Source organism: Chaetodon trifascialis, chromosome 14 (genome assembly GCF_039877785.1).
Source record: "Chaetodon trifascialis isolate fChaTrf1 chromosome 14, fChaTrf1.hap1, whole genome shotgun sequence".
Lineage (NCBI taxonomy): Eukaryota > Metazoa > Chordata > Actinopteri > Chaetodontiformes > Chaetodontidae > Chaetodon > Chaetodon trifascialis.
This window is the reverse complement of record NC_092069.1, coordinates 3,598,266-3,611,047: the sequence shown is the minus strand read 5'-3', so window position 1 is coordinate 3,611,047 and position 12,782 is coordinate 3,598,266. Positions and strand designations below refer to the sequence as shown.

General features: G+C 41.7%; 1 protein-coding gene across 1 annotated transcript; it reads left to right on the top strand.

The window, feature by feature from the left end:
• Positions 1–1,334: 1,334 nt before the first annotated feature.
• On the top strand, positions 1,335–6,509 carry kcnk17 (potassium channel, subfamily K, member 17). The gene is made up of 5 exons (XM_070979482.1): positions 1,335–1,779; positions 3,399–3,513; positions 4,430–4,596; positions 4,745–4,913; positions 5,011–6,509. Exons 1-5 carry the CDS (start codon positions 1,735–1,737, stop codon positions 5,259–5,261), a joined length of 747 nt encoding a protein of 248 aa, XP_070835583.1. The 5' UTR covers positions 1,335–1,734; the 3' UTR covers positions 5,262–6,509.
• Positions 6,510–12,782: the final 6,273 nt, after the last annotated feature.

Genomic DNA, 12,782 nt, shown 5'->3' with positions numbered 1-12,782 from the left:
CAAACTGAATGAGGAAGTATAAAGAGAGTTTATTACAATTATCTGTGACAATAATATATTGTTTTAATTCCAAGCTATTAAATTCCGTTTCAGCTGAGGCTATTCAGATTCAGCTTTTCCATGTCTCAAGTTCAGCAATACAAACTCAAATGATGTGCTTCAATTTCGTTTTTTTAATGTAATTATTCCAGTTGAGTAATTCAAATATCCCAGTTTTTCCATACTTTAAACAAAAGCCAATCAAACAATAACCCAATGTGAGGACCATATGCAATCACATCTATGATGAAAAATAAAGAAATTCTAGTCAGAAAACAAAGAGTGCTGTTTGAAATCTTGATGGTCATGTTCATGTGGTAAAGAGGCAGCTTTGTTCATGCATCGCAGCTTCTCCAGCTTCTCCATTGTACAGTGCCAAGGTGCTCTTCTCATTCCTCTATTCTGCGCCTCCTCATCTCCTCCTGATCTCAGCATGCCATCTTGAAGGAGGTATTAATTCCTAAAATGCCTCTGGAGGAGAGGCTTGTTGGGGGAGCTATGAGCGAGGATTCACAGGTTGATCCCTGCAAAGTCTGACAGAGGTGCGACACAGCTGGAATGTACAAACCAGGGTGGGAGCAGGACTCTGTAAATCTCAATGTTAATTTTGTGCTAATAAGTTGTATCTGTTACTTAAGATGATCAAAAGCCCTATCAAACATTCTTCCCTTCAATGTTCTTCATATTTCTAATTTGTCATCGATGTAGGCAACACCCAATATAGCTAGTAGAATCCTGACTTGGTGTTTACAAGTTCAAACAGCTGCTATCAAATTATATCAACAATAACATGTCTTGCATTCAGCACTAATCAGCTCTATTTCATGTCAGTTTCTCATGATGTAGTCTGCAAATGTCATTCTGAAAGCACAGTCCTGTGACAAACATTCACGGACTGATGATGTTGATGATGATGACGAGGATGCGTCGCGCTTGTGTTCCCTCCTCCATCCCCGCTGACAGCCTGTCAGGAGGAGGGCGCTTTTTGCCTGCCTGACTTTGTTGACTTGCTTATATTTTGCTGATTTGGTCAGTTTTCCTTGATAGTCGTCCTTCTGCCATGGTGGAAATGTTTTTGTTTTTGTCTACTTTAATTGTATATCATAAAAGATCTGGAGTCTGCACAGGGTGTTTTATTTTGAAAATTTACCGGATTCTCTCTGCCGTTCCTATGCCTGACTTCCTGCCTGGCAGGATCTGCTCTGAGCAGCTTGACGCCTCTGAATGCAAGAATTGTCTAGAACGATTAGCTTCGGCCGGAGGGCGGCGCTGTCGTGCCCGGTGGAATTTAGAGCAAGAGAGGAGGCAAGGGAAGGAGACGAGGAGAGAAAGGGTGCTTTTAATTCGGTAAATTGGTCTCCTCGTCTCCTCCACTCGCTTCCTCTTCTCGCGTCTTAGCTCCGCCCAGCGAGGACATGAAAGAGGGATGCGAGGAAGGGACGTGAGGACAGAGGAGACGAAACTCCGAAATATAGGGTGCTTTTCATTACGTTGAATTGTGCCTCCTCGTCTCCTCGCTCCTTCGTTGACCCGGAAGTCGTTTCCCCTCCGCCATGATGAAGGATCTTCCAATTGCTTAAATGCACCTGAAGGAGACGAGGAGCGAGGAGAGAGGAGGCTTCTGAAGGAGATCAGAGTGAGGATACACCGGTGTAGCCTACGCGGAAGTCTTTTATTATTTAAGGGGCGTGTCATATGTGCCACACGTTTGAATCATGGCGGGAGCAGGTCTTCACAAATGTAATCTTGATTCTTGTTTCAACTGTGTCCTTTTAACAATTGTATCTGTCACCAAGAAATTAATGAAAATTCTTGGTATATTACGGTTTTTTAAAGCAAGGCTACAAGGCTGTTGGTTTAATCTACCATACACCCGTCCTCTGTTATGTCTCTAACGGCATATAATTAAAACCTCATCAATAGCAATCAGGAGTAGAACAGTCTGACTGCAGATCTGACCATAATATCACGTTTTACAGCTTTTACAGCTGTGCAAACGTCATCAGTAATTGACGTCGCTTCGGACTGACGCTGTGGAGCGAGGATTTTTCATTAGGGGGTGCTTTTCATTCCATAAATTGGTCTCCTCGTCTCCTCCACTCGCTTCCTCTCCTCGCGTCTTAGCTCCGCCCAGCGAGGACATGAAAGAGGGATGCGAGGAAGGGACATGAGGACGGAGGAAACGAAACTCCGAAATGAAAAATCCTAAACGACTTCCGGGTCGACGAAGGAGAGAGGAGACGAGGAGGCACAATTAAATGTAATGAAAAGCACCCTCGGAGTTTCGTTTCCTCCGTCCTCACGTCCCTTCCTCGCATCCCTCTTTCATGTCCTCGCTGGGCGGAGCTAAGACGCGAGGAGAGGAAGCGAGTGGAGGAGACGAGGAGACCAATTTATGGAATGAAAAGCACCCGAGGAGGCACAATTCAACGTAATGGTGTGAAGGTCTGTGCACGCAGTGATCAGAGCAGAGCAGCAGTGTTGTTACCTGTTTAACAAACACCTGAACATGAAGAACAACCTGCTTTCTGTGGTTTTATTCTCTGTACTGAGTCCTGCTCAGAGGCACAGGAACAATTCCTACGAGCAGAACGCCTTTCTGTTATTTACATCATTTGCATCTGGATTTATTGATATTCTGATTCTAAAATCATTACTTAATAACCCAGCATATGATTGTGTCCTTTGAACACTGGAAATCATTTATTTTGTTATATTTCAGGGAAATTAAAATGATGTAACCATATCAAACCTGACGCTCATCAGACTCACATGTGACTTCATGGAACAGATGACAAATGATGTAAACTGTTTCGTGCTGACTGACAGACTATCCTACTCTCTGACCTTACACAGTAAAGGTTAACGGTGGGAATAACAGATCATGAGAAGAGAATTATTTCTCACAAGTGAAGAACATTGTTTGTGGTCCTTCTGAATCAGAAAACAATGCAAAAATAATTACATTGTTTTAAAATCTTCAGGTATAACATATCAAATTTTCTTTCCTGCCTGTTTTTTTTTTTTTTTTAATAACACTGACAGCCTGTTTGGGATCAGGAAGTATTGCATCATAGGTGCTAAATGTAAGACTTAAATAAGAAGGCCAAAGGTCTCAGACTGTTGTGTGTTTCTTCTGGAGTAATTTCTCACACTGGCGATGAACTCCAGACTTTTATGTAACAGACTGTGCCAACATATGTGCTGTGCCTGAACCAGAGTGCTGAGAGGAGTCCTCTTTATGCCATGCTGACAACTGCACTGAAAGACCTCCAGCTGCCCAGAGGACAGTTACATAACTGGGAGTCCTAAAGTTAATGAAATACAACACTGAGTTTGAGGTTTCCTTTGTGTTTCAGGTTGTTCAAGATGCATCCAAGGTGGGCTTAAGTTTGAAAGGCAACTACACGACGGATGGCTTCTGGAAATTTACCAGCTCAGCTGTGTTTGCTGCCACTGTGGTCACGACTATAGGTTAGAGACTTTCAGTCATGTCCCATGACACATCAGGCCAATACAATGATAACATCAGGCCTTTAACCTGCTCACTGACCCATATGGCATGACTTTCATCTTGTGTTGGAATAACTGAACAGGGTTTTACATTGTGTTGAAATGCTCAACATATTGACCAATTTTAGAGGCCAAAATCACACCAGAAATCTTATTCCTCTCTGTATGAATCAGCCTCACATGTAGACTAATACAGGAAACATCCCTTTTCTCATGTTTTTTAAATGTGAAATGAGCATTTCATGCACAAGAGCTGTATTTTCTATGTGTTTTTGAAGGCTTTTGAGTCTTTTAAGTTAATTTTTATCCTCTTCAATGTATCTCATTGTGTATTTTTTTCAAGATGACATAGTTGAAAGTGGACTTTAGGGGGCAGGATTAAGGCTGATATTTAATCAGCCCTGAATCATTGACATCTTATCAAAAAACACCTCCACTGGAACCTTCAGTATATTTGCCTTTACTTGGCTTTATTTGAGCCTCATCTCTCTCACAGTTTGCTTGGTGAAGCTCTGTGGAGGTGAAATACTTCCTGGTCAAAGAGCAAACTGAGAGGCTCATCACCAAGCAAAACGTCCCTTTGAACTACAGGAAAAAATAACAGTGACATAATAATTCAATGTTAGGGCAAATTAATATATTTCTACAAATCTATGTTTAATAGAACGTAATCACATTTAATCCATTCTTCCGTTTGGTCAGTTATTCTAGATTTTAAGCTCTTTAAAATAAAGCAGCTATTTGCTGATAGCAGTAATGTCAAATAAACAAAAATAAATAAAATATTGCATAAACCACTTGTAGAATGGCTGGATCACGGTTCTTCTTGTCTTTCCGCCGCAGTGAGTTGAGATACTAACAGCTGTCGGTCTGGCAGGTTATGGGAACATGAGTCCCAGCTCGACTGCTGGCCAGATCTTCTGTGTGTTCTTCGCACTGTTTGGAATCCCGCTCAACATGATGGTGCTGAACAGGGTGGGCAAGTACATGCTGGTTATAGAGAGGAACATCTCTGACTTCCTGGAAGGGAAGACCGGCCGCAGGGTGAGGAGATGTCGAACCATCGAATATCAAATATGTGTAAGATCATTCCAGAAGGTTTTTAATTGTCTTTTTCATTTTACCCCCCCCCCCCCCCACACACACACACACGCACGCACAAACACACACACACACATCTATCTCACTGCAGAGGTGTACCCGCTTTTTTGTCCACCTGGTGTCTTATCTGTCAGGAGCAGCGCTCTTCTTTGTTGTGCCCATGATTGTGTTCCAACAGCATGAGGGCTGGACCTACTCCCAGGCCATCTATTACTGCTTCATCACCCTCAGCACCATTGGCTTCGGGGACTTTGTGGCAGGTACAGCACAGCAATCACCTCCATCTTAAAACACGCTGCAGCGCTGATTGTCCACAGAACTATACTGCTTCGTATTAATTGAGTCTTTTCTTTGCAGACAGTAATCCAGACAAAGTGTACCCAGAGTGGTACAGCGTCCTCATGGCCTCGTGGATCTTCTTCGGCCTGGCCTGGCTGGCCCTGCTCATCAATCACTCCATTGACATCCTGGAGCGCCTCAACACCCACTTCAAACAGTGGTGGGGGAGACGGTTGCAGGAGAAAATGTCTGGCAGTGCAGAGGGTGACAACCCAGACACACAAGTGGAGGAGGAAGATGAGATCAAGAAGCCTCCAATGACACAGTAATGTACAGATTAAGGTGAAGATTTCAGTGAGTTGATCTAATTGTTGAATTATCTGTCTGTAGATCAGGATGTGGGCAGAAGTCATGGCAGGATGTGTGTGTTGTAAGAGTGTAAATGTTGATATGTGACTGAGCAATGGTTGGCTGGTTTTGATCCTTTTCTCCTTAACTGCCACTAAAATAATGACTCATTTTTGTTGAGTCAGGTTTGTTTGTTTGACAGCAGCCAACACCCACATGCTGTTTGGTCTGTTCACACTTTGTCTCCCAAATGTAAACAAGTGACTCTTCACTGCCATGCCTATTAAACGAGCTGCTGAAGAGGAGTGCTTCGAAATGAAAGTGTAGGGGAGGACAGTTGACCACACTGACTTTGCCTCATGTATGTATATGTCTGTGAGTTGGTGGTGCAGTCAGTCTGCCCGTTGCTCTCTGGCCTGTCAGCGTGTTGCTCACCCACTGACCACGAAGCGGCTCAGTGTGGCAGAACGGCCCATGCACAGGTCATTTTCAGTGACTGCTGACATCCACATTCAAAACCACAGATCATTAAAAATACATGTAAATCTGACTAGTTTTGCATAAGTACCTCAATGACATGTTCCTTTAACGTCATTGCAGGCCTTCAGGCTTTAAAAGCATCTCTCTGGTTTACCATGACTTTTGAAAATGTACACGAGAATCAGAAATGTATTGATCAATGTGTTTGATCAGGAAATTGGTGGTATTTCAATATTTTTGAATGACTGAAATGCATGTTAACTGAGCTTGAAATTGAACATTGCACATTTGATTTTATCTCATTCAATGTTAAAGTAGCAGGAAAGTCTGTGAAGTAACTTTTTTTGACCACACATTTAATATTCTATTAAAATGCCAACAATTCATATCTAAATACACCAAAGTAGAAAAAAGAAAATGCATACATTTGATATTATTTTAAATCATGTTCATGCAGAGCATTTGGTGAAGCCAAGCTCGTGTGTCACTCCTCTGTGCTGAAATGAGCTGTGCATCCAGCAGGTGGTGATACTATACCACCACTGATGAAATGAACCATTCATGATCTGTAGCATTGTAATCATTAAAACTAACCACACTGCTCTCATCCTCACAGTCAATATATCCCTACACCAATATAATGTGTTAACAGGATATACACATAAACATATCCAAACACATTCTATTGGTTATTTACATCAAATGCCACTTCTTGTTCTTTTTCCATCATTAAATAAATGTGTACAGTCATTTTTTCAGTGTGTTTTTTTGGCTGCGTACCTTTCTTGACAAGCCCACACAAGGAAAGGCACAAACAGCTAGTGAGGCTCATATAACCCAGATTCTCAAAAACCTGGGATGCTGTGTACAGCATCCATAAAACAGTGGGTGGCTGTGGCTCAGGAGGTAGAGCCGTCGTCCACCTATCAGGAGGTCAGTGGTTTGAACATGGTGGTGGGTTGGAACATTCCACAGGTGACCAGGTTGATTGGTAACAGGTGATAGTATCATGATCAGGTATGAAAGGGGCATCCTGGAGCGAGGTTCACCACTAACACATGACACATGGAACACTTTGTCTGTATTTATGGTTTATACAGTGTCCTATCTGTTTTGGAATAAGGGTTGTGTGTCACAGAGCAAGCCAGGCATCACTGAGGAGGAGTGAACGACAAAGACAGACGGCAAGCAGCAGGGACGAGAGAATGGAAAACGAGAAAGTGAATGATGTAAGAGAGAAAAGGGAGATGTATGAGGGAAAGTGCAAAATTACAGACAGCAAAGGACGTTTGTGTTTGTCCTCTCTGTATGGATGGTGTGGAGTAGGACAGGGACATGGAGTGAGAGTGACTGGACTGTGGCCATTGTACAACAGAACGCCACATACCTGTTTGGCCACGGTTCAATGAGGACTCAGTATGTGAGACGACTGGTGCCTCTCACTTCCTCTGTCTAATCAACCCCTTGCTGAGCCTGCGTACTGTCCACAGTGAGACAGAGCGCTGCAATTTAGGCGCCGACTCTGTGTACTTTGGATTTTGGCCCTTTCATCCTGATCATCATGATCATCATCGTTGCCTATCTTTATTAGATTTGGCTAAGGGATACAGTATTTCTCTGAACTCCAGTACAGATGTAGTTAAAGTCAAACTCCAGATATTATAGGACGCTGGACCGCTGTAACATTACTGTTTTGTTCAGACAAACACTGGTGGGCTTCCCATTGGCAGTCTGAGAGAACTTGTGACTGTTCCTCATGTTTTCTGCATGTGATAAGAAAACTACCAACTAACTGACTAAATCTCATGTTCAGTGCCATAACATTTACTGTATATAGTGTAAGACCTGGGTTTACACGCTGTCTCATATAACACTGGGATCATGATCTTTTCCTAACCTTGACCACGTGCTGTTAACTACCTAGACTGAAAAGATAAGACTGGCAATATTCTGTATTTTTATTATGCTGAAAAGATGCATTGAAATGATATGAAACTAAATCTAACAGCAAGTGTATTTGCTGGCTGTTTTTACTGATTTACAGTGAAAGCATACTGAACAGGCTTGGTCTTATTTGATAACAATAAGGGAAAACTCTTACTCTTTCATATAATACCAAGGAGCAAGCCTTACTGAATGGTAGGTGACCTTATGTGTCCTCAGTGTGAATTCAGATATTTGGTTGAACTTCTTCCTGGAGCCGACAAACAAGGCATATCTGAATGACAGAAACGACAGCCTGTTGAATGCAGGTTTATCAAAATGTGGTTGTCAAGTTGCATAGCAAATCATCTGTAACACACAGTGCAGAATATTTGTAGGTGTGTGTGCTTGTGTGGGTGCCGTGTAACTGTGTGCATGCATAACATACATACATATCATATACAGATATTACAGTAGATTCTTTTGAAACTTCAATCTGTCTCTGCTTATGCAGTAAGTCACTTCATTTGCTCTCCATTACTCCTCATAGAGTGCAAATGACATACCACAATCACCACTGGTGACATCAAGGCCCCATGTTACTTAAAACAGCAATCATGTGGGATAAACATCAAAGCTGTGTGGGGCAATTTTTGTTCATGATATAAAAACCAAAACAAAACATACTGATGATAGAATTTTTTTCTCTAGGCTCCACTCAAACAAACTGCTGCGGAGCTCTCAAGATTGATATGACCTGTACAATGTACGGAAATTTAGTGGTATACAGGAAGTGACGTGTTTTATGCCAGAGGGAAGCTAAAACTGGAGTAGCTCTGGTGCATCTGACAGTCTCTGGAGTAGAAAAACAACCCTGAAATCTCTGTTCATTATCAGTGACTGATGAGATGAAACCTCAGTGGCATTATGCAATTCTATTACTGCAGTTACATTGTGGTTAACTGCAGTCACACCTGCAACATTCACTCTGACCCATTTTAACACCTTGCCAGCAGCACTTCCTTTCAATGCAACATGTCTGTGTCACTAATAATTGACAACCAGAACATCTGCTCTGATCGTACTGGTGAAAGCGAAAGAGCCACACTGAGATATCTGTGGAGGATAAAGCTGAACTGGGACTGCAATTAAAAATATCAATGCTGTAAAGGAAGAGTGAAGTTGTGAGTGATAAAAACAACACTGGCATGGCTCAGAGAATTTACTGTGTCCAGTGTAACATTTGGCTCTTAGTATTAGTCAACTATTATGTTTGCCTGATGCATGTCCCTCTCCATCCCATTCATTAGACCTGAACTAACTGCTCTGAGCCAATGGGAGGACAACTTCCCACATCTAGTCATATGGACATTACTTTCTCCTCCCTCCTCTGTAACCCAGCTCTGTTTCCCTGTGACACACTCACTGCTCTGTTAACCCTCCTTAACCTTCCCCATCTCTGACTCACTGCTAAACCTCTGTGTTTGTGTGCATTTTTGAACTTGACTGATTACTTGCTTGATTTACTTTCCATTACCAGGCATCAATTGCACTTCACACAAATCCCACCAAGTACTGTAATCAGGCAAGAGGGCAGCTCAGCTTGTGCTGAGTTGACAACAGTAAGCAAGTGCTGCCACATACTGGAACGCAAAGGTAGGCAGAGAGGACGGCATGAGGACACACAAGCTGATGGCCAAACAGAACAGATGGGTTTCATGAGCTGAACAAGGTGGAGGAATAAAATCTAAAGTCTAAAGTTTCACTTGCATCATTGCAAACTATTCCACCACACAATTTCCAGCCTCTGTCAAACCACCTGCAGCTATGATACACTATGACAATTAAGTGAGTGTTTAGAGGTTGTGAGGAGGCAGACTAAACACTGCAAAAGCATGTGAGTATGTGTGCTGAGTCACAGAAAAGATGGACGTGTGTCTACCTGCATGTGTTTGTCTGATGAGGGTCACTGACACGCAAGTGTCACCTCTCCTCGGCTGATCTGTATTTATGACTTTACCCCAAAGTCGGAATGCCTAAACAAGGCTATATCCAAAATGTGCAATGTTGAACAGAGAACAGGATGTTTGCCAACATAAAAGGAGGATTGCCTACCTGAAAAACACAGAGGAGCAACCAGCGAGGCCACTCTCAAACTCTCTCACCAACAGCAGCATGACGGATAATAATCCCAGGTTATGGTGACATGCCAAAAACATAGTGAAAGTTCACCTTCCCCTAAGTACTCATTAACAGCACACTCTTGCCAAAACACGTCTGCATGTACACACGATGAGGTCATATCCACCCATGCAGCATATATTTGTCCACTCTACACAGCAGCCACTGGGGCTGAAAAATGACGCCAACAGTGGAGTGTAAAAACTGTAGTTCCTCGAAATGGCCACTTGAGGCTGGTTTCAAAAGTGACTCAATGCCCATGTTACACTTATTTTTATGTAACTCACTTGTTAATTATATTAAGGCTTAAAGTAATGCACAGTTATGGGCCTGACTGCTGTGAATTACTGCTAGCCACTAGGTTTCAGTAACCAGGCTTCATTCAGCCCCCCTCACCTCCACCCACGCTCCACCCACGCTCCACCTATTTCCACCATTTTTGGATTAACTGGGATTTAGGCAGTCAGGCTCTGCCAAGATGGTGATGGCTGGAACAACTGCCAATGAGCTTCAAAATGGCTCTTCAGAAACCTATAGGTGACGTCACAGAGACTACGTCCATGTTTTATACAGTATATGGTCCACTTCCAGCTGTTCACACAGAATCTATGGTATTCTGCAAAGGAACCTTTTGGCACCCCTATGTATCATGTTTGGACCATGCATGGACAGAAAAGGAGATCAAACCCAACGAGATTTTACCAAACCATGTTCACAAAAATACATTTCTTCACACAAATTGTGTACTTACCAGTAGAGAAGAGTATACTTTTGAAGTCCAGATGAAATTGCCTTGCGAGAGTATCTTTCTTACATATCATGACCTGTATCCAAGTGAAACAGGATAGGTATGAACAGGTTAGGTATGTGGACATAACTTTGGGAGGAACTCGATTTGAATGTTGAAAAGTGGGTGTGTTGTAACAAACAGTGATTCAGAGTTGGATTCTAGCCTCCATTCAATCCTAAAGGACTACTACAGGACAGTGGTACCTGCAAGAGAGAGAGATGAAGCCCATTATGCTCCATATAGTTGCTGAAGCAGTCAACTGTAAAGTGCCTTGCACACAACCTGGAGCGGTCACAGATTCTACTTTCCTCAAATTGAATTAACTCTAGCCAGGGGGCTCGTAACGATGGTATTTTGGGGAACAGAACTAGGTTTGAGATGGTGAACACCCAAAGACAAGGAGAAAATCGATATGACAGACAAAACTTGAAATAGCTCAACAACAAATGCTAAAATAGAGAATAGATCCATATGTAGATTTTACAAATCAGTGGAGGATCACATCTTAGCGTGGACATTTGATCAGGATTAGCAGGATGCAGGACGTTGTGGCTCTCCAGGAGGAGAGCAGCACTTGGTGTCCATCAGAGTAGGCTGAAAATCATGTTCTTCAGTTCTTTGTATTCTTGTTATTCTTCCTTCTACCATAAATAAAATCAATGATCCACACTATCTCATGCCTATTGTTTTGTATCTTTACATTGCCTGTGTGCTAAGTGAGGTGGTGGGACTATGTAACATGACTTTGCTCAGATGAGAAATAGGCGAAATACTGTATTATACCATTAAGATTTTACAGTAACATCCTGTGAATATTTTGTTCCTCAGAGGCATCAACATTTACAGTATTCAACTATAAATTGAATTTATCAAATTTATCAGGCAAAAGCCTAACAGAACAGTACATTACTGTACAAAATTTCCTGTATTTTGACAGCAATTTGTGACAGTATATTGCCAAATAGGTGCATGATGTGACTGGGGATGTAATCTCAAAGATTACATCCAGACAGATTACATTTGAATTACAAATGCATTCTTCATTTCATCTAGACTTCAATGTCTATGCATGAATAAATGTTGACAAAAAGAGTCAGAGTCATGCATACAGGCTTATGAATCTGTATTTAGGCACAGTGGGTTGAGCTAATTGCTAACACTGATGTTTAGTAGGTTCAGCCTTTTAGTTTAGCATGCTAGCATGCTAAAATTAGCTAATTAGTATTAAGCACAAACAGCTGAGCCTGATGGGAATGACAGTTCTTTTGCATAAACAAAATGGAGTACAAATGAAGCCCTTATATTTGCACCTGGGTGAGTTACATGGCAGCTATTCAACTACTGTCACCTGTCCCCAGGTAATATAGTATAAAGAGTGACAGTATAAAGTCCACATAGTGGTGAAACTGGGTCAAACTCAGGACATTCACCCAGAAGACTGGGATTGAGCTCTGTGTGAAACCAAAAATTGATGTTGACATTATTGGGGCTGTGGCTCAGGAGGTAGAGCAGTCATCCACCTATCAGAAGGTTGGTGGTTTGATCCCTTGGCCACATGCCAAAGTATCCTTGGGAAAGATACTGCCATCCAATGGATGCAAACGGGTGAATGCAGATTTGCGTTGTAAAATCACTTTGTTGAGTGGTCATCAGACTAGAAAAGCTATACAAATACAGTCCACTTACCATTTATTTTTTAAGGATTTGATGACTTATTATTTTCCATTTGTGTTTGGTTATACTAAGGCAACAAAATATAATACACTTTACTTGTGTGACACCTGTCAAGCAAGAAATGCAGCTCAAAGTGCTTTACGAAATGTGTAAGTAAACAAAAGAAAGGCATAGAAGGAACACAAAAACAGGGATAGACAGTTGATGTAAAGTAAGATGGAGAATAAAACCCATTTAAAAACAATATTAAAAACAAGATAAAAACAAGTACAAAAACAGAATAAAGAGAATGAATAACATGGAAAATAAAAACCACTGAGCAAAATAAAAGCATAAAAAATAAATAAATAAAAAATAAATTCATATCAAAGTCTATAGCTGCTGCATCATTTGGTTCAGCAGAGATGTACACTTGTGTGTCATCTGTAACTATGGAAACATACATTGTACTCTC

Coding starts and splice junctions, on each gene's coding strand:
- kcnk17 (XM_070979482.1), top strand. CDS start 1,735: ATGTGCCACACGTTTGAATCATGGCGGGAGCAGGTCTTCACAAAT. Junction 1,780..3,398: donor GGGAGCAGGTCTTCACAAAT/GTAATCTTGATT, acceptor TTTGTGTTTCAG/GTTGTTCAAGATGCATCCAA. Junction 3,514..4,429: donor CACTGTGGTCACGACTATAG/GTTAGAGACTTT, acceptor TCGGTCTGGCAG/GTTATGGGAACATGAGTCCC.